The sequence below is a fragment of the Heteronotia binoei genome, chromosome 21, assembly GCF_032191835.1.
Source record: "Heteronotia binoei isolate CCM8104 ecotype False Entrance Well chromosome 21, APGP_CSIRO_Hbin_v1, whole genome shotgun sequence".
Taxonomy (NCBI): domain Eukaryota; kingdom Metazoa; phylum Chordata; class Lepidosauria; order Squamata; family Gekkonidae; genus Heteronotia; species Heteronotia binoei.
The window spans coordinates 161,958,702-161,983,190 of NC_083243.1; the positions used below are offsets into that span (position 1 = coordinate 161,958,702).

The following is a 24,489-nucleotide window of genomic DNA, read 5'->3' on the forward strand; positions in this document are numbered from 1 at the left end:
ACCAAAAGAATCCCCAAATCCTATAGCAATACATTTGCTGTAGTTTTGAAAGTGCTACTCAGCTGCTTTCGCCTTCCGCCCCCCTTTCATCTCTAAGCATTAGCTAGTTGGTTGCCTCTTTGAAACTGTACCACATCATTTTAGGTAACAGCAAAATGAAGAGCTTGAGCATGTACAGAGTGCACATTCCTTGCCAGTGCACAGCAGCCACTGAGGGTATCCATTTCTTAAAGCTACAGTGCTCCTTTTATCATTTTAGGCTTTTATAACCCATTCTTTTTCAAGGTTTCAGATTTTTCTGCAAACCAGGGTATTTTTCCGGTTTGTAGAAAGATCTGGCTTGTCCGCTCATAGGCCTAATCTATAGATTTAGGTATCCTCAGATTTTACCGGCTTGGCTTTTAGAATCTAGACACGAGGGAACTTGCGGGGGGGGGGGGGGCATTTCATCTCCCCTACCTTTCCTTCTCTTTCCATCACCTTTTGATTTCTGTCTTCTCCCCACTTCTTCCCTGCTACTCATGGCCACTTGCTTTCCTTGCCCCCCTTTGTTATTGTTGTTTTGCCATCAAGTCACATCTGACTTATGCTGATCCCATAGGGTTTTCAAGGTTATGCAATCCAGGAAGGAAGGGGGGAGGAGGCAGCAGTGGTGGCCGCTCTTTCAGTGGTTCGCTTGTCCTTCCTGCTGCTGCTGCTGCCCCCTCAACCCCATACTGATCGTGATTGTGCCAGAGGTACAGCATAGGAGTCGCGAGCATCGCAGTCACCAAACCTGAGACCACCTCTTTCAGCTCAGATGGGGCACACTTTAGTGGGTTAGATGGCCAGTAAACCAGTAGAATGATAATTCTGTTCATGGTTCCCACTGCAAGGAACAATCAGTTAATGCTGGTAATAGTTTGCAGTGGGAATATATGAAAGGAAGGGAGACTAAGGGAAACATAACTATATGTTTTAATGAGCTTTTAACCTTCTGCCACTTCGTTGTATGACACAACTTACCACATTTTGCACAGACAAATGTTATGCTCCGTTAAAATGTGCAATTTTTTTCTTCTGGGATGCCATATTCCAGCCTTCCCACTGTTAAAAAGTAAACATGGTCTGGGTAACTTCCAGCATGATTTATTCTGACTCAGAATATTTGGGTTTCTTTGTCAATGACTTCAGGAGGAGCATGGAGTGCAATTTTATTCATGAAATTAAGTGATATAGAGAACATTTAGAGCACTACTTGACTGCTCTTCACCCCCTCTCTCTCTCTAGCTTTTTTGAAAATATGACAGCTTTCTCTAAGATCTTTAAAGTCCCAAATGATCTGGGACTAGGATATCTTGAGGGCTGTCTACTTCCATAGAAACTTATTTGATTGCTGAGCTGTTCTTTCAGTTTAAATCCCTCTGGGCAGAGAGTACCAGAGTTTTGGTGCTACAATTAAGAAGGCCCTCTTCCAGGTTGCCACCCACCTAATCTCCAAAGGTCAGGAGCACCTGAAGCATGGCCTCCAAAGTTAACTATAGTGGGTGTGCAGGTTCATAAGGGAGTGGGCAGTCTTTCAGGTACATTGGTCCCAAACCATATAGGGCTTTAAACGTCAAGATCATCACCTTGAATTGTGCCCAGAAACAGAAGAGGAGCCAGTGTAGATTGGCCAAGACTGGAGTGGTATGATCCCTATGACCTACTTCAGTCAATATCCAGATGGCAGCATTCAACACCAGTTGAAGTTTCCAGATTCTTCTAAAGACATGCTGTCTGTGTGTCTAAAACAGTATCAAGTTGTAGCTGACTTAATGGTGACCCCAGTGAGGTGCTTTCAAGGCATGTGAGAAGCAGAGTTTGTTTGCCACTGCCTTCTTCCGCCGTCTTCCTTGGAGGTTTTCCTTCCAAGTACCAACCCTGCTTATCTTCTGAGATCTGACAAGATCAGCCTATATCATGCTGCCAGGACCAGCTCGCCCACTAGGCAAACTAGGGCGCCAAATTGGGCTCTCCCCCCCTTGTGCCCACAACAACCGCCTAGTTTGCTTGCCTGGCTCCCCCCCACTGCCTGACTTCCCCACTGCCAATGCAGCCACGCTCCATCCCCCCCCCCCCCCAATCAGAAGGCACCTAGGCTGGGCCCTACCAGCTTCGATGTGGCCCGCGCCATCTATGTCAGTATGTATACATGCTCAATAAGGCATTAGGCTAGTGACTCCTGAGATCATGCTGAACTAACTGACAGTCAGTGTCAAATATGACTTCAGTGCTTACCAGGTCTCAACAAGGTGAAACCAGTTCTGACTGGCATTTGGTAACGAGTGCAAAGATTAAATGTCCAGTGCACAATGACTCAGCACTTGGAACCCAGGGCTAATAATAACGATAAAACTACAATCTAATGCTTTGAAGCCCACGTGGGAGAAGGCTTCCCTCCCCCTCACTTTCGGTTCCAGGAAGGAGAGGGGAGTGAAGCCTTCTCCCGTGCGGCCTACCTAGCGTCTGCTTGTGCTGCTGGCGCTTGCTGCAGCCTTTGCGCCATCCCCCAGACTCCTCAAGCACCGTTGGGAAGTGCCTGCCTGCAACTGCCAGCATTTGCTCCAACCCATGTGCTGCCTTAGGGTCCCTCTGAGCAAGTGCCAGCTGGAAAGTGCCTTCCTACACCACTGGTGCTTGCTCTAGTCTTCATGCTGCCCTCAGGTCCCTCTGAACAAGCGCTGGCCGGGAAGTGCCTGCCTGTGCTACTTGCTCTGGCCCATCCCTCAGCTCTCTGCTTCTCTAATAACTCCTCTTGCTGAGTTTCAGGCACTGCCTTTCTCTCCTCAGCCGCTACCTCTCTCAGCCTGCTGCCCTCTCCAGCACCAGTCTTTCCCATTTCACTCTCTAGTTCTTCTGCCCCCCCCCCCACTTATCTTCTCCCCTCTCCCCTGCTTATCTTCTCCAGCGCAGCAAGTGTTGCTTCTGTCTGGGCTCCTTTCCTCCATTCTTTGCTCTAGTTCCTGGGGCTCCTTTGGGCTGCCGCCAGCTCTGCATTATCCTCTGGTAAACTACCTATGGGGGGGTGGGCTGGTGTTCTAAAGGCCCTGGTTGAACAAGGACCCCCCCCCCCAACTTTCACCACTCCGGTGTGCTCTAACAGCAGGCACCAGGCAGGAAGACTCTTCTCCGAGGAAAGGGGTCTCTCTCGTCTCCTGAGGAGCTCTGTGCAGTAGAGGGAAGGACTGCTGTTTTAAGATTATATTTCTTCTGAGTTTAAAGGCAGTTTGATGAAAAATATTTCTCACCATCACTCCTCTGATTAAGGCAATAGAATATTGCAATAGAATCTGCAGACCACCTCAGTAGAATACTTACAGACAGCTTTGGGGTGGCTTTGCCTTTAAGAACAGCCTCTTTTCCAAAACAGCAAGTAAGAGTTGGAGTGCTGATCAGGCAGGGAGTAATCTACTGACTCTGAGCGGTGTCTGGCTGTGAGTTCTTGGTCTTGTAGAGACTGTTTTATGTTTGCTTTATTGCCTTCCTCCTTTGACATTTTTGGCACCCCGATATCCAGCTTAGCTGTGATATGTGCTGGCCTGGGTGGCTGGAACATTGTGAGATTTGTCTTAGCTGTTAAAACCTTGTTTAAACTTTGAGTCCATTGGCACCTTTAGGACCAACAAAATTTAATTCAAGATATAGCTTTTAATGTGCAAGCACACTTCTTCAGCTCATCTCCAGCTTCCAGAAGTCAGTTCCGCTAGAAAAAATGAATGTTAAAACTTGTTATCTACTTTTATTTGTTTAGCAGTGTTTAACTGAGTGAATTATCCTGCGCTCCTTTTCTTCCTTCCTCTCCCTTAAGATGGAGTGTTTTTTCCTCACAGGAGGGGAGGGACGGTGGCTCAGTGGTAGAGTATCTGCTTGGGAAGCAGAAGGTCCCAGGTTCAATCCCTGGCATCTCCAAAAAAGGGTCCAGGCAAATAGGTGTGAAAAACCTCAGCTTGAGACTCTGGAGAGCCCGCTGCCAGTAGGAGAAGACGATACTGACTTTGATGGACCAAAGGTCTGATTCAGTATAAGGCAGCTTCATATATGTTCATAAACATACCAAACCAACGGGGGAGGGGAGAGATTTTATAGGAAAAGTCTAGAAATTTTGGACAGGAATGGTATTTTTTGTGAAAAGGGAGTGAGACATTGTATTGCATGATGGCTGTATTGGTTTCAGTTGGCATTTAAACATACTTCATGCCTGCTTTAAAAACAATAAGACCATATGCATCATAGTTGCTTTGATGTTATGTTCTTTTATAATCTCACTAAATGGAAAGATGAATCACTGATACTTGAAAATCTTCAGTCATGTACACCTCCCCTCCCAATTGGTAGACACAGGATAAATAGAGGTATCTGAGAATGATGTAAGATGCTTTGGATCTCCAGTGGGGAGAAAGGAAGTATAAACAAAATCTATATGCAAAACCTTCTGGACCCTACACATGATAGTGACACAAAACAAATCACACAGGTTCATTCTTCAGAAGTTAAATCCACAACCAGTTGTGCCAACATACGGTAATACCCAGCAAATTGGTAATATTGATGTCCCACCATGGGGTGCAATGCATTATTTGTTTTGCATTATTTGATATTACACGGAAGTCTGCAGTAAAAACATTGTTTATTCCACTGCAAGCTTTGATGCTACCATTTGATGCTGGTACACAGTTGCACAGTGAATTTAATTTTTACAATAATTCATCTGTTTTTGAAAATTGGTTACTCGGGGGGGGGGCAGAAGTTGGCTTTGCCTAGGGCGCCAGATAGTCTAGGGCCAGCCCTGCATGCTGCTGTCCCTCCTGCAGCACAGTGGCCAGATCTTTTCTGCCCAGGAAAGGCTGCAGCTGGCTAACCAGCCTAAGCTGGTCAAAGGCATTTCTGGGCATGGCTGTCACCTGTTTATCCAGCAGTAGGCCTGGGTCCAAGAGCATCCCCAGACCATGAACCTATTACTTCAAGGAGAATGCAACCACATCCAGAACGAGTGATGTCTTAAATCCCAAGTCAGACTGTCCACTCACCAGTAGCACTTCCATCTTGTTGGGATTAGGCTTCAATTTTTTAGCCCATATCTGCTGCACTCACTGGTTCAGGTTTCTGAAGCCTCCCTGGGGTCAGTCAGAAGCACAAGCTAGAGCTGTTTGTTCCTTGGTTCTCTCATTGTTACTGTTTCATTGGCTTGGTACTTGCAACTGAATGGGTGTGGTGACATGAATTATAGGTTTGACAGACTGGGGTTCAAATCCCTTCTTACCCATGAAGGTTTTGGGATGACCTTGGGCAAGTTAAGCTGAGAGAGAACTTATTTCAAAGGGCTGTAATGATATAAAGGAGTAAATGCCATCTTGAACTATTTGGAGGAAGGTTGGGATTCTTTCTCTGATCAGTATGTTGAGTTCATTTCATAACAGAATACAAGCTGCCTTCAGAATTCTTGTATTAAAAGAAGTATGAATTTTTAAAAGAAATGTGGCTCACTTTTTGTTGCTGTTTTGCAGGGAGCAAATCAAGAGAGTGAAAGACTCTGATGATGTCCCCATGGTGCTGGTGGGGAACAAATGTGACCTTCCTGCCCGGACTGTGGAGACACGGCAAGCCCAAGAGTTGGCCCGGAGCTATGGGATTCCCTACATAGAGACATCAGCCAAAACTAGACAGGTACATGGAGGGTAGGGCAGGCTTTGAAGGACATCTCTATACTTCACAACTGAGGGAAGAACCCCCTCTGTAAGCCGCCCTGAGCCTGCCTTGGCGGGGAGGGCGGGGTATAAATAAAAATTTACTTACTTACTCTATACTCCCAAGAGCCCAGTCTCTGCAATTACAGTGTCTGCCCTACTTAAGTTCTGTCAAACATCAAGCTAGCTTCTATAGAAGATTTCTGATGTTATGTGTATGAAAACCAGACAAAGGTTCTTTTGCCTCTCTCTCTTACCCCTCTCCAGTGGTGTGGCTTTCTCTGTTCGTCTGCTAAGACTGGATTAAAACTTAGAGCTGAAATATGACTTCCAAAGCTTCCTTTGCTGATGCTTTCTCTAATGGCTTCTGACTTACAACTGTCCAGCTGCTGTTGGTGCAGAAAAGCCCCTCCTACTCATGCCCTCCTCACTCCTTTATTCTGGATAACCTGCTTACCTCCCTGTGTACTGTTGAATTCCCATTCCCTCTGCATAGAGCTTGCAGCAGCTGCTTAATAGACAGCAATGAGGCTGGCATACAGACCCATTGAGCAAACCACATGAATATGCTATCAGGCTACCAGTGCTCCAGCAGCAAACTATGAATTGGATTCTGTAGCCTCAGCTGATGGCCCTTGAGTGCTAGTGAGCATAGCTGTGAATTACAACAGACTGAGACTGGAACTGAGTTAAAGCTGGTAGGTAATCTAGCTCAGCAGCAGCATAGTCAGGATGTCAAGATTTCGTCCAGAGACAATGTTCTTGGGAGTCCTGCTGTTGTGTAAGACATTCCCTTTTGCCCCACTGTGGGCACCTACAAGGCAGCTCGTGTGGTTAACACTTGCTCAGGTGTGTAAACATGTGGGATGAAGTGGAGAGCTTTGTGCAGATATAGCTGGCAGTGTATGCTTGATTGATGTCTAGATAGGACAGGTGCTGCTGTGATTACAGAAACTGCTGCTGGTTGGATCAGTGTACAAATATGCTGATCTTTCCCTTTCCCTACATGGCATGTGGCTGGATGACAGCAGACTGCTGGTGCTCCCATGGAGAAATAGGTAACTTTATGAAGTAATTTCTGCTTGTAATTGTACCTATTCACAGCGACATCACTAAAAGTGTGTGAGAAACTGAGGCAGCATGTTGTGGTGGTTGGACCAGGATATGGGAGACCCAGGCTAGAATCCCCACTCTGCCATAGAAGCTTTCTGGGTGACCTTGGGCCAGTCATATTCTCTCAGCCTAAGCTACCTTACAGGGAGGAGATGAGAATGCTGTAAGCTGCTTTGGGTCCCCACTGGGGTTAAAGGTGGAGTATAAATGAAATAATCTGTGCTGTTCCCTGATACATTCAAAAGATCCCTGAACCTGCATCTTTAGTGACTGTTTGCAGTTCTTCTCTTGTTGGGGTTTCTTTTACTGAGAGAGCTTGTTGCTGTCTGGCAGGGAGTTGAAGATGCCTTCTATACTTTAGTGCGAGAGATCCGGCAGCACAAACTACGCAAGCTGAATCCCCCAGATGAAAGTGGTCCAGGCTGCATGAATTGTAAATGTGTGATATCCTGACCAAGGTAAGTCTGTGGGAAAGGAATAGCAATTTTGAGAAACTGGCCCAAATGACAGGCTGGAATTTAATGTTATGGAATGTTACCCTGAGCTTCAATGGGACAAAGTTCAAAGCATTGAGCTCAGTCACTTTTGCAGTGGATAGCTGGATGATTTTTGAGCTACTCCTCTTTTATGAATCTGATGTCCTTCATGCATTCTAAAGGGCTGGAAGGGGCTTGTAAAGCAGTGAAAGAACACTGCATGGTTCTAAGAAAATTACCTGCCATTGCTAATGCTAGCAGTACTTAATGGTGGTCTGTCTCTTCAAAAAACAATTATCATATGTAATTTATCTATTTATTTATTTTTGCTGAATTCTAGTCTGCCCTTTCCCAGGTCGGGCTCAGGGCGGATTACAACATAATAAATAATTAAAATCACATCACAAAACAATTAAATTTAAACAGACCATTAAAATAAATTAAAATAAGGCAGTGTCAGTGTACAGATATGTACATCCTTCACAGCTTGAATACAGGATGCGGTCAGTGCAGGGAGGCCAATTAGCTAGTGTGAGGATGCCTGCCCGCCTCAGCCAAAAGCCTGGTGGAACAGCTCTGTTTTACAGGCCCTCTGTAATAGCAATAAATCCGGAAGGGCCCGTATCTCCTTGGGGAGCTGATTCCACCAGGTCGAGGCAAGCCGGACATCCTTTGGGCCAAGGATGGTCAGAAGATGTTGATTGGCCAATCGTAGAGGCCTCCAGGGCTCGTATGGGGAGAGATGGTCCTGTAGGTATGTAGGTCCCAGGCCGTGTAAGGCTTTAAAAGTTAATACTAAAACCTTGAAACGGATCCGGTACTCAATTAGTAGCCAATGCAGACTGTGCAGCAATGGCCGACTGCCTGCCCATACAGACAGTTCAGTCAGCAAGCGTGCTGCTGCATTCTGCACTCGCTGGAGTTTCCGGATCAGTCCCAAGGGCAAGCCTGTGTAGAGTGAGTTACAGTAATCCAACCTGGAAGTGTCCGTTGCATGAATCGCTGTGGGTAGGTCCTGGGAAGCCAGATAGGGCGCTAGTTCCTTGACCTGCTGAAGATGGAAAAAGGCAGACTGTGCAACTGCTGTGACCTGTGACCATAGAAAGGGTGGCATCCAGCATCACTCCCAAACTCCTCACCTGAGCTGGCACGAGAGGCACACCATCCAGGGTGAGAAGTTGGATACCCGTTCTTCGGTCACTATGGCTCAGACACAGGACCTTCACTGGATTAAGCTTCAGCGGGCTCAACTGTAACTAACCAGCCACCGCTTCCAGTTCCCTGGTCAGATGAATTGGGGCGGAGTCTGGCCGGCCATCCATCAACAGATAGAGCTGGGTGTCATCTGCATACTGGTGACAACCCAGCCCAAAACCTCTGGCAATCTGGGCAAGGGGGCACATATAGATGTTAAATATCATTGGTGAGAAAATAGCTCCCTGTGGAACACCACATTCCAGTGGGCAACGTCGGGAGATCTGCTCGCCAATCGCCACCTTTTGTCCCCGACCACAGAGAAAGGAGGAAAACCATTGTAAGGCTACCCCCTGAACTCCAAAGTCGGCAAGGCGGTGGGTCATAAGATCGTAATCGACTATGTCAAACACTGCTGTAAGATCTAAGAGCAACAGCAGCGCTGACCCGCCTTGATCCAGATGCCTTCAAAGGTCATCCATGAGGGCTACCAAAGCAGTCTCTACCCCATGACCAGGATGGAAGCCAGGCTGGAAGGAATCAAGGGCGGATGTATCCTCCAGAAAAGCCTGAAACTGCTCAGCCACCGCTTTCTCAATTACCTTGCCCAGAAACGATAAGTTCGAGACTGGGCGGTAATTGGCTAGGACCTTTGGGTCCAAAGATGGCTTTTTCAAAAGCGGGCGAACCACTGCCTCTTTAAGCTTGGCTGGAAATATTCCCAATAATAGGGATAGGTTAATAATCTCAGCCAAGGGACCCCTGATACCATCTCCACCCACTTTAACAAGCCAAGATGGACATGGGTCCAGAGGGCAGGTGGGCTTCACTGCAGCCAAGATCCTGTCCACATCCTCCTGAGTGAGGCAGCTGAAATGGTCCAACCTGGAACCTGAAGACGGACAACAGGCTTCCAGTTCCTGTACTGTCTCAACTGTGGCTGGAAGATTTTGATGGAGAGTCAAGACCTTGTCTGCTAAATGAGTCACAAAGGTCTCACAGCTGATGTCCAATTTCCTAGCTTTTTGGCTGCCTGCCGGCACCGTAGTCAATGATCGAATTATTCTAAATAATTGAGCTGGGCGCAATTTCGCAGATGCAATAGAGGCCGCATAGAAATCTTTCTTTGCAGACTTCACTGCCTTCTCATAGACTTTCATAAATGTTCTGTAAGAAGTTCTAGACTCATCATAAGATCTCCGCCACACTCGCTCTAGCCATCTAAGCTGAGAACGAAACGTCTGGAAGGAAAACTTTCTCCAGTAGAACACGGCACTTGATCCCGAAAGATTCTACAAACCCTAATGATGTTACCAGCCGTGAAAACCTGAAATCTTTGACATCTAAGCTGTCGCTTCATCCTCTGCAGCTCCAGAGTATACCATGGAGCCGCTTTGGTATGGTAGCGAAGAGGGTGCCGGGGGGGGGGGGTGATATCGTCAATGGCTGAGAGAGCTGGGAGTACCAGTCCTCCACTAACTCATCCGACAAACCACCAGGGGGCATCAGTTCCCGCAAAACTTCCCGAAACCGCTCTGGGTCCAGTTGGCTTCGCGGGTGAGCATAAATCTGCTCGCTGCCTGTACAGGAGGGAGATTGCAAGTCCAATCAGACTTTTAGGGCGTAATGATCTGACCATGGAACTGTATCAACAGCAATCAGATCAGATGTTATCCCGGCCCCAAAGACCAAATCCAGCATATGGCCAGCCTGGTGGGCGGGAGCTGAAATAAACTGGCTGAGTCCTAGTGTCTCCATGGATGATACCAGGTCCTGCACCCGCGTGGATGTGACATCATCAACATGGACATTGAAATCCCCCAGGATCAACAACCTAGGGAAGTCCAGTGTCCAGGTCGACACCGCATCCAGCAGGGCAGGCAGACTCTCGGGGGGGGGGGGGCGTGTTCGGCAGCCGGTACACTACCCAGACCGCCAAACCGCTCCTCAGCTTCCCATACCAGGCCGACACATTCAATGCCAGTGATGTTTGGGGCAGGGAGCACCCTGAAAGAAAAAGATTCACGAATGAGCATTGCAACCTCCCCTCCCCCGCCCAGATGTCCAGGATTGGTGAAGAACTGAAAACCTGGGTGGGGTAAGCTGATTCAGGGCGACAATCTCGCCCTCCCGAACCTAGGTCTCAGTCACACATGCCAGGTCTATCTGTTGCTCTACAAAGTAATCTCGTAGAGTGTGGGTAAATGGATGTGGCTTCATATTGAGACATTTTAGGGAAGGGAGGTCAAGGCAGAGTAGAACTGTCCCTTTCAGGGGCTGCGTACTCAACACACTGCAGGCATTACTCATTTTGTAATGAGTATGTGTAGAGGAGCAGCAGGATTGAGTGTGCCCCCTTGCAACCACCTGGGTATAAGAACGGCATAATGTCTATGCATGTACAAAATGTGTACCTGTAGGCTCATTCTCTATGATCACAAATGCTGCATTTTTGAATAGTTTCAATCAGCTGTATTGTATACATGTAGATGCTGTGCTTGTGAGCCAGCAACTGAACAGAGAGCGGAGCTAGTGCACTTGTGCCTCCCCTCCACCGCTTGTTGATTGCAATGTAATATCTGCAGAGGGCTGAGCTCTTCATGGAACTAGGAGCTTCTCTGAGCCTATCATTGCAGTTAGCAGCATTATGTTGTGGTCTTGCAATGACTGGTAGAATGGGAGAACTTTTTAAAAATTATCAAGCACAGTGATAATGTGCATTCCCAAATGGCCCTTGCTGTAATGCAATTGCATGATGCTAGTGGAAACCTTGTGTTGCATATAACTGAAGTTTTATTAGCACAACGCTTACCTGTTAACAGATTACATCTTCTGCCAAAAGCAGACCACTTACACTAGTGATAGGGCAGTCCTGGATTTATTTTCAGTATTTTTGATCATGATTCTTGCAGGAGGTGCTTTGATCTAGGCCAGGGGTAACCAAACTTGCTTAACATAAAAACCACATAAAATAAACGGAAGGAGGAAGGGAGAGGTGGAAAGAAAGCAACTTTAACAAATCACCTGGCTTGGTTTAGAGAAGTGATTTAAAGAGACAAATGCCTTCTCCAAGCCAGCCAATTGGGTGGTGGAGGCTTTAAGATCTGCACAATATGTGCAAAAGAGCCACATGTGGCTCCTGAGCCACAGTTTGGCCACCCCAATTTAGGCTGATCTTGCTGTCCAGAATGACCACAACTTGGGTATTCATCTTTATATTGATTAGAACTAGAGCAGCTGTGTATATCATCCTTTAAACTCATCTATTGTGGGTGCTTTTTCTCTGATAGGCAAGTTTAATTGCTGCCAGTCCTAGGTCTTTCCACACCTATCTCTTGTGACCACTGTATGAAATGCAATTGTGAATCACTGAAGAGCCGAAAGGCTTCTTCAGGATCTTTGACTGGACCTTTTTTCCTTTGGCATTTCCATTTATAGTGCTGGGATGGGGAGACCATAGGATTGGGATTGTGGTGCTGGGAAAGTTAGCATTTTTCCTAGTGTTCCCCCCTCTGTTTTCCATGATAGGGTACCACAAGTTTTTCACATTGGGGCAAACAGATCCAGAGGGAAAGGGCAGCTGTTAACAAGAGACCAGTTTCGTGACTATGGCTGCATGTGGTTGATTCTTCAGTCCTGAACTAAATATGGGTTCATTTTTCACTGTGCTGATTTACCAAAAGACACACAAGCAAAATAAGGCTATCAAAGTTAAATTTGCCCCAGTGTAAGTATTATCTCCATCGGTGAATTGCTGATCTGATTAAAGAGAGAGGAAGGCCTCTGCAAGGCCGGATCTATCCATTTTTTGAGCAGGGGCAAAACTAAAAAATGGCACCACCACTCAACAAAAATAGTGTGTGAGGGTGTGTGCCCGCTGCCCCAGGCAAGGCACCCCCACAATGCAGCCCCAGTCCTCTATCCCCCACAGGTGCCCTCCCCTTTTTTTCTTCCAGGGTCTGTGCGCAGATCCTGGAAGAAAAAGGGGGTGGGGGTGGCACCGCAGCATTTGTGCCATTCTCAGCTCTGAGGACAGTGCAAACGCTGCTGGGATGCCCTCGCTTTTTCCTCCCTGGGTCTGTGCACACAGATGGGGAAGGAGAAAGGAGCGGGGGCAACATCTGCACCATCCTCGGCTCCCAAGGATGGCGCAAACACAACTGGGACACCCTCACTTTCTCCTCCCCCAGTCTGTGCACACAGATTGGGGGAGGAGAAAGGGGCTGGGGCAGCATTTTCACTGTCCTCGGCTCCAAGGACAGTGCAAACACCACTGGGATGCCCTCACTTTCTCCTCCCTGGGTCTGTGGACACAGACCCGGGGAGGAGAAAAGCGTGGGTGGGGTGGCCAATTTGGCACCCCCTGACAGCGCCAGGGGCAGGCACCCCCTCTTGCTCCCCCTAGATCCGGCCCTGGGTCCCTGGATTAGATGTGTGAGTCTTGAGACCCATAGGTAGGACAGAAACCATTATGTAGGCCTGTATCTTATTCCCCTTAGATTCAGAGCATCTGTCTGGGAGAGGCTGACAGCTGAGCTCATTTGTAAAGTAGAGCTCCTCAAAAGGAAAGAGAGAGAGAGAGAGAGAGAGAGAAACTGTGTATGTGTACAGATTCAGGTGGGTAGCCATGTTGGTCTGATGCAGAACAAAATTTGAGTCCAATGTCACCTTTAAGACCAACAAAGTTCTATTCAAGGTATAAGCTTTCATGTGCAAACACACTCCCTCAGATACAGTGAAACAGAATTTCCTCAACCATTACATATAGGAAGAGGGGGTTGCTGTCTGGAAGGGCCTGTTAAGAGTCAAGATACACAAGTACTGGATAATTATAGCTGATATTGGATTGATATTGGAGTAAGATCTGTGAATGGCAGTAAATTAGCATACAAATATGAGAGTTAACAGATGTGAGAACAAAGTTTGAATTCATTGTCACTTTTAAGACAAAGTTCAATGCTGGATATAAGCAAGAACTGAGACTTTGCATGTACACATGTACACTTCTTCAAATTCATTAGAACGTATTTCTTGAATTATTACATATAGGCAGGGGAGATTTAGTTGCCAGGTAGAGCTAGAGTTAAGGTGCCTAAGTAACTGAACAGTAAACACAGCTAAGACTGGAATAACACATTAGGCAAGACGTGTGGGTTTTTTTTTTAATTGCACTAAACTCCACTCTGCCCAGAAGTTAACTTACAACTCAAGCTGTCAAATAAATTCGTTGGGATCTCCCAATGGGTCTAATTCTTGAGCTGCACCTAGGGCAGCTATTGTTATTATGGGAGGTTTCCAGATGTGTAGATAATCCAGATGTCTGGGAGTGTTTCCTCTGGCTGGGGATGTGAGTTTTATTTTTTTGGGGGGGGTAATTTCCTGTTCTTTCTCTACTGAAAGCACTCTGATGAATCCCAAGTGCTGCTTAAATTGCCTGCCCTGAGCAGGATGCAACTGCCAAAGGCTTTGAGGAAGAGAAGTTCTGGAGCCTGCCAAGTGTTTTTCCATTGCTGCATCCCATGCACTTATCCACATTATGTGTTCAGTGTAGAGCTCCTGCCCTTCTGAACTTTCCCCCTTACTTGAAATCTGCCCTGTAGGGAGAGCATAACTCAGCAGCATGTTTTTAGGTGTGGTCCCAAATCTGTTTTCTGGAGGAGGAAATAGGATCTAGTTTTTCCTTAATCACTCACAACAGAAATAAGACCCAGCTTCATTCTGAAGCTTGGAGAATTGCATAATGGGGTGGGGGGGAGGCAGCAGGAAGAATGAATAGTATGTTTTAGAGATTGAGAATGGTGACGTATTGGGGCCATTTGTTAAGAACAAAGGTTCTCTACATTGTATTTTTTTTAGTATAGAAGGAAAAGTAGTTTTCTGTCCTTGTGCCTGGATATCGCAGGACTTTTGTTACTGTCTGTTCACAGTGTATCTGTACCCGGTAATATACATATCTTGCCTATTCCCATATTAGAATTGTCTGACATATTTGGTGCTGGAGCAACCGTAGGAAAGCTGCATTAACTCCTGACTGAGGCTGATTCTACACTGGGCAGAAGATTCTCTCTCAGTGCGCATTTAAAAGTGTCCATCTACATTTCATACTGCCATCACTTCTGCCTTGCTCTGCATTTTCTGAAGTTGTTTACATTCATTTTCTAGAATTGACACTGAAAGCAGTTTCACCCCAGAGTTACTCCTCACTTTACAAGAGTACTTTTGAACAGGAGTTTTCCTGAACATCCAGATCTAAGTTTGTAATTGTAGAACTTTCCCTCTGAGTTTTCAAACACCTCCCGAAAGCCCTGTCCATCATTTACTTGCGAGAACACTGATTCAGGAAGTTGCTAGGTGTGTTGCTCAGAGGTGAGACGGTGTGTACTCGTCTCAGGCTTCCCTTGCAAGAGAGGCTGAACTCAGAGAACATGCCCCATCTGACTGCTCTCACCTTCAAGGTGAAAGCAACTGGGCAGGGTGTCGGCGCAGCTTCTCTGAGTGCGACTCGGAGGAGAACACCTCCTCAGTGTGCTCTTGGAGGTGCTCCATGCCTCTGAGAGTGCACTGTGCAGGCTTGGCTCAGCTGGATCCTGCCCAGCCCTCCTTCCACATTGCATAGTCTGCTATCCCCACAGATGGAATGTGGGGGGGGGGCAGACGAGGGGGGGGCTCGAGGCAGGTGCTGGCCTGGGGTGCCCGAGGCCCTAGCACTGGGCCTGCCCAGGTCCTGGGCAAGCAAAAGAGGCAGTGGCGACATGCACACCGCTCAGAGGCTGCCTTCCTTTGCAAAGGAAGGCAGCCCCCGAGTGGCAGAGAGGCATCCTGCCAACCCCTTCAGCTGCCTGGGTCCTGGGCAGGTGAAAGAGGTGGCACACGGCAGCAATGTGTGCACTGTCACGAGGGGCGCTGGTGCTTGCCTGAGGCAGCAGGACCCATGGGCGGTACATGGGAGTAGGCAAGGTAGGCGGCAACCTAGGGCACCACCTCACCTATGGGCACCCTCTCCCTGCCAGTCTCAACTGAGAGCAGCTGGACAGTGCATCGGCAACACTGTCCACCAAGCCTGGCTTCCCTCATAAGGGAAGCTGGGCTCAGAGGAGAACACACTCCACCTGGCTGCTCTCACCTTGAAAGCGAGAGCAGCCAAGTGGAACCCATTCTTCTACTTTAAACTCGGAGGAGAAGAGTGCACCTGGACTTGCCCGGATGCTCTCACCTTCAGGCAAGAGCAGCTGAGCTCCGCGGCACCTTCTTCTCCTCTGAGTCCAGCTTTCCTTGCAAGGAGAAAGAGGTGGTATGTGGCAGCAATGCGTGCACTGCTGTGTGGGGGTCCTTGCCTGGGGCGGCATCTCTCCCCTGCTCCAGGTTGTTGGTGGCTCTGCCCATTTCTCCTTCCCCCTCCTGGAATAAAAGCCCAGTTCCAAAGCTTGTTTTGGGTGGTTGGGAGTGTTGTGTGTGTGACAGCAGCACCTTGACTGGGGTTTCACCCACACACACCCCTATGACCAGGCATCTTGAGATACAGTTGAATTGAACCTCCAGCCTCTGGGAGGGGTGAGGTTCTGCAAGCTTTTTACAAATATATATGTAAAACTCCACAAAGGGTGAGGAACAGATTTTTAAATGTGGAAGCATTCTGAATGATGTGACTTTGTAGCAGGCAGATTCAGTGCTCACAAGATCTGTAGTAAAGCTAAATGGAGAATCAGCCAGAGTCTTCTCTTTGTACTATTGGTAGCCTCCTTATCTGATTTTTTTTGTTTTGTTTTTGAGTTTAAACAATTTATTGGTAGCATATGGTTACAAAACTTAACTATTTCTTAATTCCCCCCCCCCGCATTAACCCGTATGACATTTCCATCCCCCCTTCCTCCAATGTTGACTTCCCCGAGGTTATAAATTCAAAATCAATATTAAAGGCACTTCTAACTGCTCAAAGTTCAATATATATATTCTTACTACTAAAAAATTGTCCAGTGTTTCTTTACTTTCCAAGTTTTCTCCATATATCCTTTAAATTTTCTCCACTCCCTTTTGAATATCTCTAAATCATAGTCTCTTAGTGTTCTAGTTAGTTTGTCCATTTCGCACCACGATAAAACTTTCATGGTCCAGTCCCATTTCTCCGGTACTTTTTCTTGCTTCCAAAGCTGCGCGTATAATGTCCTAGCAGCTGATAGCAGGTACCAAATTAGAGTCCTGTCTTCTTTTGGAAATTTTTCTAATTATAATCCAAGTAAAAATGTCTCTGCAGTTTTCTTAAAGTCATAGCCCAAAAATTTGGAGATTTCTTGTTGTATCATCTTCCAGAATTCTTTCGCTTTTTCACATGTCCACCACATATAGAAGAAAGAACCTTCATGTTTTTTACATTTCCAACATCTATCCGACATTTTCTTACTTATCTTAGCCAGTTTTTTCGGAGTCATATACCACCTATACATCATCTTAAAACAGTTCTCTTTAATACTTTGACAAGTTGATATCTTCATTGAGTTCTTCCAGAGGTGCTCCCATGCATCCATTTGTATTTCTCTGTTCACATTGATTGCCCATTTGACCATTTGAGACTTTACTACTTCTTCTTCTGTAGACCATTTCAATAATAACTTATATACTTTTGATATCAATTTTTCATTGTCACCTAGCAAGACCCTTTCCAGTTCTGTTTGTTCTCGTCTAATTCCCTCTGATTTTATGTCATTTTCCATCAAGCTTTTAATTTGTTGCATTTGAAACAAATCATAATTGTTATTTAGCTCTTCTGAGGTTTTTAATTCAATTTTGTCTCCTTGAATCTTAAGCAGTTGATTATATGACATTTCTCTTTTTTCTTCGGATTCAGCTGTTATTTTTATTACTTCTGCTGGCACTATCCATAGCGGTTTTCTCTCGTCCCCGTATTTCTTGTATTTTATCCAAGTATTTAGTAAAGTATTTCTGACATAGTGGTGAGAGAAAAAACCATCCATTTTATTCTTCCCATAGTACATGTACGCGTGCCAGCCGAATTTATTTCCGTGAGCTTCTAACCATAAAGGTTTTTTGTCTAACAGCATTATCCAATCTTTTATCCATGTCAAACAAACTGCATCGTGATACAATCTTAGATCGGGAAGTTGGAAACCTCCTCTCTCTTTGGCATCCGTTAAGATCTTCATCTTTATCCTTGGTTTCTTTCCGGCCCAAATGAAATCAGAAATTTTCCTTTGCCATTTGTTAAATTGTTTTGCATCTTTTACAATCGGGATGGTTTAAAACAGATACATTATCCTTGGCAAAATATTCATTTTAATTGCAGCTATCCTGCCCAGTAAGGACAAGTTAAGCTTGTTCCATTTCATCAAATCTTTGTCCATCTTACACCACAGTTTTTCATAATTGTTTTTAAATAAATCAATGTTCTTCATTGTTATCTCTATTCCAAGGTACTTAACTTTGGTTGTGACTTCACAACCCGTCACCTTTTGTAGTTCTTTTATTTTATTTGGTTGCATGTTTTTACAAAGGAATTTTGATTTCTCCTTATTTATGTATAATCCTGCTAGTTCTCCGTACTCTTTTATCTTAGCTAACAGCAATGGTGACACTTGAATCGGATTCTCCATTATGAACACTATATCATCTGCAAACGCTTTGTATTTATAAGAGAATCTTCTGATTTTTAGACCTTCTATTTCTTCATCTTTTTGAATTTGTTGTAACAGAATTTCCAGGGTCATTATAAACAACAATGGTGATAACGGGCATCCTTGCCTTGTTCCTTTACTCACTTTCAATTCTTTGGTGAGGTCTGCATTTATACACAGTTTTGCATCTGTATATATTGCTCTTGTCATTTTTATAAATTGTTCCCCTAGATTAATTTTTTCCATTACTGCAAACATAAAGTCCCAATTTAAGTTGTCAAAGGCTTTCTCTGCGTCGACAAAAAATAAGGCCGCTTCTTTTTCTGGGTGCTTCTCATAATATTCCACGACATTAACAACAGCTCTTACATTGTCCCTTATTTGTCTTTTAGGAAGAAATCCCGCTTGGTCTTTGTTTATAAAGTTGGTCAAGTATTGTTTCAATCGCTCTGCTAAAATTCTTGTATAGATCTTATAGTCATTATTCAACAATGAGATTGGTCTATAATTTTTTACATTTGTGCTATCTTTATCTTCCTTAGGAATCAAAGAAATTACAGCTTCCCTCCAGGTCTTTGGAATTTTCCCTTCTTCTCTTATCGTATTTAACAACTTCAACAGTTTGGGTGTTAATTCGTCCTTAAGAGATTTGTAAAATTTTGATGTTAATCCATCTGGCCCTGGAGCTTTACCCTCTTGCATTGCTTTTATTGCTGCTTCTACTTCAATTTTCTCTATTGGATCATTTAATGTCTTTTTCATATATTCCGTCAAAGGTGCCACCTGGATGTTTCGTAGATACTCTTCCACTTTTTCTTTACTTATGTTCACACCTTTGAATAAGTTTGCATAGTATTTAAAGAATTTTCTTTTAATTCCTTCTTGATCCACTATTGTTTTCCCATTTGCCATGATTTTATTTATAGTCTTATTTTCTTGCTTTTTTTTTAGTTGCCAGGCCAAATATTTACCAGGTTTGTTCGCACTTTCAAACGATTTCTGTTTCAAATTTTTTAAATTCCATTCTAATTCTTTAATCAGCAAATGTTTAACTTGGGATTGTAATATCGTAATTTCTTTTATTAATTTTTTCTTCCCTGGTCTTCTTTTCAAGTCCTTTTCTTTTTTATTTATTTCATTTTGCAGTGCTGACAGCCTTTCTTCTTTTGCTCTTTTGTCTTTATTATTCAATGTAATTAATATACCCCTCATTACTGCTTTATAAGTGTTTTTAAATACAATTTTATTCCAGTAACATATGGTAACAATCAATTCTTGCATTATTAATTACTTCTTTTTAACTATCCCATATATTACTTTCTAACTTTTCTGAGCCTGCTTGTGCAGGGAGGGCGGGATACAAATAAAAAGTATTATTATTATTATTATTATTATTATTATTATTATTATTATTATTATTATTATTATGATGATGATGATATTGGATTTATATCCCGCCCTCCACTCCGAAGAGTCTCAGAGCGGCTCACAATCTCCTTTATCTTCCTCCCCCACAACAGACACCCTGTGAGGTGGGTAGGGCTGGAGAGGGCTCTCACAGCAGCTGCCCTTTCAAGGACAACCTCTGCCAGAGCTATGGCTGACCCAAGGCCATGCTAGCAGGTGCAAGTGGAGGAGTGGGGAATCAAACCCGGTTCTCCCAGATAAGAGTCCGCACACTTAACCACTACACCAAACTGGCTCTTCCTTCCTTCCTCCCCCACTTATAACCCTTCCTCCCCCCGTTACTTGACCCCCGCTAGTCAAGTAAAATTCTAATATTAAAATATTAATATTCTAATATTAAAATTCTAATATTTAAAGGTACCCTTAACTAATAAAACAAAAATTTCTATTTTTCTTTCTTTTAAGACTTAATCATTATCAAAAATTGCCCAATGTCTTTTTATTTTCCACTTTTTCTATATAACTAATAAACTTCTTCCAATCCAACTTAAAAGTTTCAAGATCACAGCCTCTTAAAATTCTTGTCAATTGTCCATTTCACTCCATGTTATAACTTTTATAATCCAATCCAACCTTGCACGTTGTTCAGTATAAATTGCTTTTATCATTCTTATAAAGTTTTCCCCAAACTTTAATTTCTCCATTACTACAAACATAAAGTCCCAATTCAAATTATCAAAAGTTTTCTCTGCATCCGCAAAGAATAATGCAACTTCCTTCTCTGGATGTCTTTCATAGTATTCTACAATATTTACAACAGTTCTAATATTGTCTCTTATTTGCCTTTTAGGGAGAAAACCCGCTTGGTCTTCCTTTATAAAGTTTATTAGATATTGTTTAAGCCGTTCTGCTAAGATTCTTGTGTATATCTTATAATCATTGTTTAATAATGAGATTGGTCTATAGTTCTTTACATTAGTGACATCTCTATTTTCCTTTGGAATCAACGAAATTACTGCTTCCTTCCATGTATTTGGTATTTTTCCATTTATTCTTATCACATTCATTAATTTTTGAAGTTTCGGTATTAATTCTTTTTTAAACGTTTTAAAAAATTTGCCGTAAATCCATCTGGTCCAGGTGCCTTTCCAGTTTTCATTGCATTAATCGCTACTTCAATTTCTATTTTTTCAATTGGATCATTCAAAACTTTTTCCATATAATCAGTTAAGGGTGCTATTTTAATCTTCTGCAAATACGCTTCCATCTTTTCCTTCTTTACTTTAACACCTTTAAATAGTTTAGCATAATATTTTAAAAATTCTCTTTATTCCTTCTTGATCTACCATCTCGCCTCCATCACCACAATTTTATTAATAATTTTACTTTCTCTCTTTTTCTTCAATTGCCAGGCCAAATATTTTCCAGGTTTATTCGCTCCCTCAAAAGATTTCTGTTTTAATTTCTTCAAATTCCATTCCAATTCTTTATTTAACAGATGTCTCATTTGTGCTTGCAATATTGTAATCTCCCTTATTTTCTTTTTCCCTGGCCTTTTCCTTAATTCACCTTTTTTCTTAATTTCATTTTGAATGTCCAACATCTGTTTATCTTTTGCTCTCTTGTCTTTATTATTCAATGTTATTAGTAAATCCTCTCATTACTGCCTTGTAGGCATCCCATACCGTCTGAAATTCTATATCCTCTCTGTCATTTACTTGGAAGTATGCTTTGGTTTCATTTTCTAGAGATGTCACTATTTCTTTATTTTGTAGTAAATCTTAATTTAATCATCTTCTTGACTTTTTCGACAGTTTTGTAATCCACATTATTGGGTTATAATCAGCTCCTATTAGAGGTAATATCTCTATTTTCTTTGTTATACGCCCCAAATCTTTAGTACCCCACAACATGTCAATTCTAGAGAAAGAACTATGTCTAGCTGAAAAAAGGTATAGTCCCGTACTTCAGGATTAAACTTCCTCCATATATCTTCCAAACTCTCCTGTTTAACCAATTCTTTTTTTTTTAATTTTATTTATATCCCGCCCTCCCTGCCTAGGCAGGCTCAAAAAAATTCAAAAAAATACTTTGGCAATTTCCCTTCTTTAATAATAATAATAATAATATTCTTATATCCTGCCCTCCCCCGCCGAAGTGGGCTCAGGGCAGCTCACAGGACATGGAATATACCATGATTACAATAAAATACAATCATTACTATAAAAGACAATTAAAACATAGTTAAATTACATTCAAATTAAGTTAAATAAACAATTAAAATATCATAGGCTACAGATTAAAGTGCTATTTCGATATATGTATAGGATGGCTAGGTGTCATTACCCGGGTTCCATCTTAAACACAAGTTGGCAGAGGATGGTTTTGCAAGCCCTGCGAAACTGATTTAGGTCTCGCAGGGCTCGTACCTCCTCTGGTAGTTGATTCCACCATTGGGGAGCCATTGTAGAGAAGGCCTGCTCCCTCGTTGTTTTCAGTCTGGCCTCCCTTTGTCCAGGGATTCGTAGAAGATTTTGGGAACTAGATCTCAGTGCTCTCTGGGGAACATATGGAGAGAGGCGGTCCCTAAGGTAGGCAGGTCCTCGGCCATATAGGGCTTTAAAGGTAATAACCAGCACCTTGTAACAAACTTGGTACACAATTGGCAGCCAGTGCAGCTCCCGCAGCCTAGGCTATACATGTTCCCACCATGGTAGTCCCACTAACAGCCTGGCCGCTGCATTCTGCACTAGCTGTAGTTTCCGCGTTCGGTACAAGGGCAGCCCCATGTAGAGGGCATTACAGTAGTCCAGCCTCGAGGTGACCGTTGCATGGATCACAGTTGCCAGGTCGCTACGCTGCAAGAAGGGGGCCAACTGCCTCGCCCTCCTAAGGTGGAAAAAGGTGGATTTAGCAGTGGCAGCTATCTGGGCCTCCATTGTCAAGGAAGGCTCCAGTAGTACTCCCAAGCTCTTGACCCTGTGCACTGGTATCAGTGACGCACCGTCAAAGGTTGGTAGGGAGATCTCCCCTCCTGGCCCGCCGTGACCCACGCAAAGGACCTCTGTCTTCACTGGATTCAGCTTCAGCCCACTCAGCCTGAGCCAACCCACCACGGCTTGCAACGCCCGGTCCAGATTTATAGGGACATCGTCAGTCCGGCCTTCCATCAATAGATAGAGCTGGGTGTCATCAGCATACTGGTGGCAACCCAGCCCATACCTCCGGGCAATCTGGGCAAGGGGGCACATGTAGATGTTAAACAACATCGGGGAGAGAACTGCCCCCTGAGGCACCCCACAATTAAGTCGGTGTCTCTGGGACAGCTCTCCTCCAATCACCACCCTTTGTCCCCGACCTTCAAGGAAGGAGGAGAGCCACTGTAAGGCTAGCCCCCGAATTCCTGCGTCGGCGAGGCGGCGGGTCAGCAGCCAATGGTCGACCATATCAAACGCAGCCGATAGGTCTAACAGCAGCAGTACCGCCGAGCCACCTCAATCCAGATGTCGCCGGAGGTCATCCATGAGGGCGACCAAAACTCTCCGTCCCATGGCCCGGGCGGAAGCCAGACTGGCACAGATCTATGGTGGAAGTGTCATCCAGAAAAGCCTGTAACTGCAACGCCGCAGCCCTCTCTATAATTTTGCCCAAAAAGGGCAAATTTGAGACCGGCCGGTAATGAGCCAATTCGGCCGGATCTGATGTAGCTTTTTTCAGGAGAGGGCGGACCACTGCCTCCTTCAGGGGTGTTGGAAAGAAGCCCTCTGAAAGAGATCTATTTATGATGTCCCGTATAGGACATCTTAGCTCCTCCTGGCAAGCCTTAATTAGCCAGGAGGGGCATGGGTCCAGATCACAAGTTGTAGGGCGTGCAGTGACGAGGACTCTGTCAACTTCCTCCAAGCTGAGTGGGTCGAAGCAGTCTAAGATCAAACCAGAAGACACGCATTGGGCCTCGAGTTCACTTACTGTATCCAAATTGGCAGGGCAGTCGTGACGGAGCAACTGGATCTTGTCTGCAAAAAAGTTCGCAAAAGCCTCACAGCCTATCTCCAATTCCTTAACGTTTGGGTTGCCTTGTGGCAATGTAGTAAAATTACGAATTATCCTAAACAATTGTGCTGGGCACGAATTTGCAGACGCAATCTTAGCTGCAAAGTATGTTTTCTTTGCGGCCTTGACTGCCATCATTTTTTTCCTTCCCAGATCTATGTATCGTATTCTGAATTGTTCCGTTAAAGTCCCCCATCAATAAAATTTGCTCATAGGTCACTTCATCAAGATGTTGTGTAATATTTTTAAAGAAAATGTCTTCAGCACTATTTGGAGCATAAAGTCCCAACAACAATGTTATTTTGGCATTCAAAGTAATTTCTACCGCTATATATCTTCCACCCTTATAAATACCAATTTTGGGTCTGATTCTTGTTTAATATAAAAGACTACTCCTCTCTTCTTCTGTTCAGCCAATGTAAAAAATTCTAATCCCAATTGTTTATTCCATAAAAATTTATAATCCTTTTCTCTAATGTGCACTTTTTGCAAACATACTATATTATAATTTTGTTTTTTTATCCAATGAAACGTTGCCTTTCTTTTTTGTGGTGAATTTAGTCCATTTACATTCCGAGATATCAATTTGTAATCCATCATGGTGCAAATTCTTTATTTTCTTCATAAAATCTACGCAGTTCCTGTGTATTTGTGATTGTATTCCTTTTCCCTGGAGAGCCAGTTTGGTGTAGTGGTTAAGTGTGCGGACTCTTATCTGGGAGAACCGGGTTTGATTCCCCACTCCTCCACTTGCACCCACTGGGATGGCCTTGGGTCAGCCAAAGCTCTGGCAGAGGTTGTCCTTGAAAGAGCAGCAGCTGTGAGAGCCCTCTCCAGCCCCACCCACCTCACAGGGTGTCTGTTGTGGGGGAGGAAGATAAAGGAGATTGTGAGCCGCTCTGAGACTCTTCGGAG

General features: G+C 44.3%; 1 protein-coding gene across 1 annotated transcript in view; it reads left to right on the top strand.

Annotated features, from left to right (window-relative positions):
* HRAS (HRas proto-oncogene, GTPase) overlaps positions 1 to 24,489 on the top strand; it is an 86,206-nt gene that overhangs the window by 57,221 nt on the left and 4,496 nt on the right. Inside the window, exons 4-5 of the mRNA XM_060261927.1 lie at positions 5,526 to 5,685; positions 7,152 to 7,276. Of these exons, the coding sequence (XP_060117910.1) occupies positions 5,526 to 5,685; positions 7,152 to 7,271 (280 nt within the window). The 3' untranslated portion in view covers positions 7,272 to 7,276. The remainder of the gene's footprint in view (positions 1 to 5,525; positions 5,686 to 7,151; positions 7,277 to 24,489) is intronic.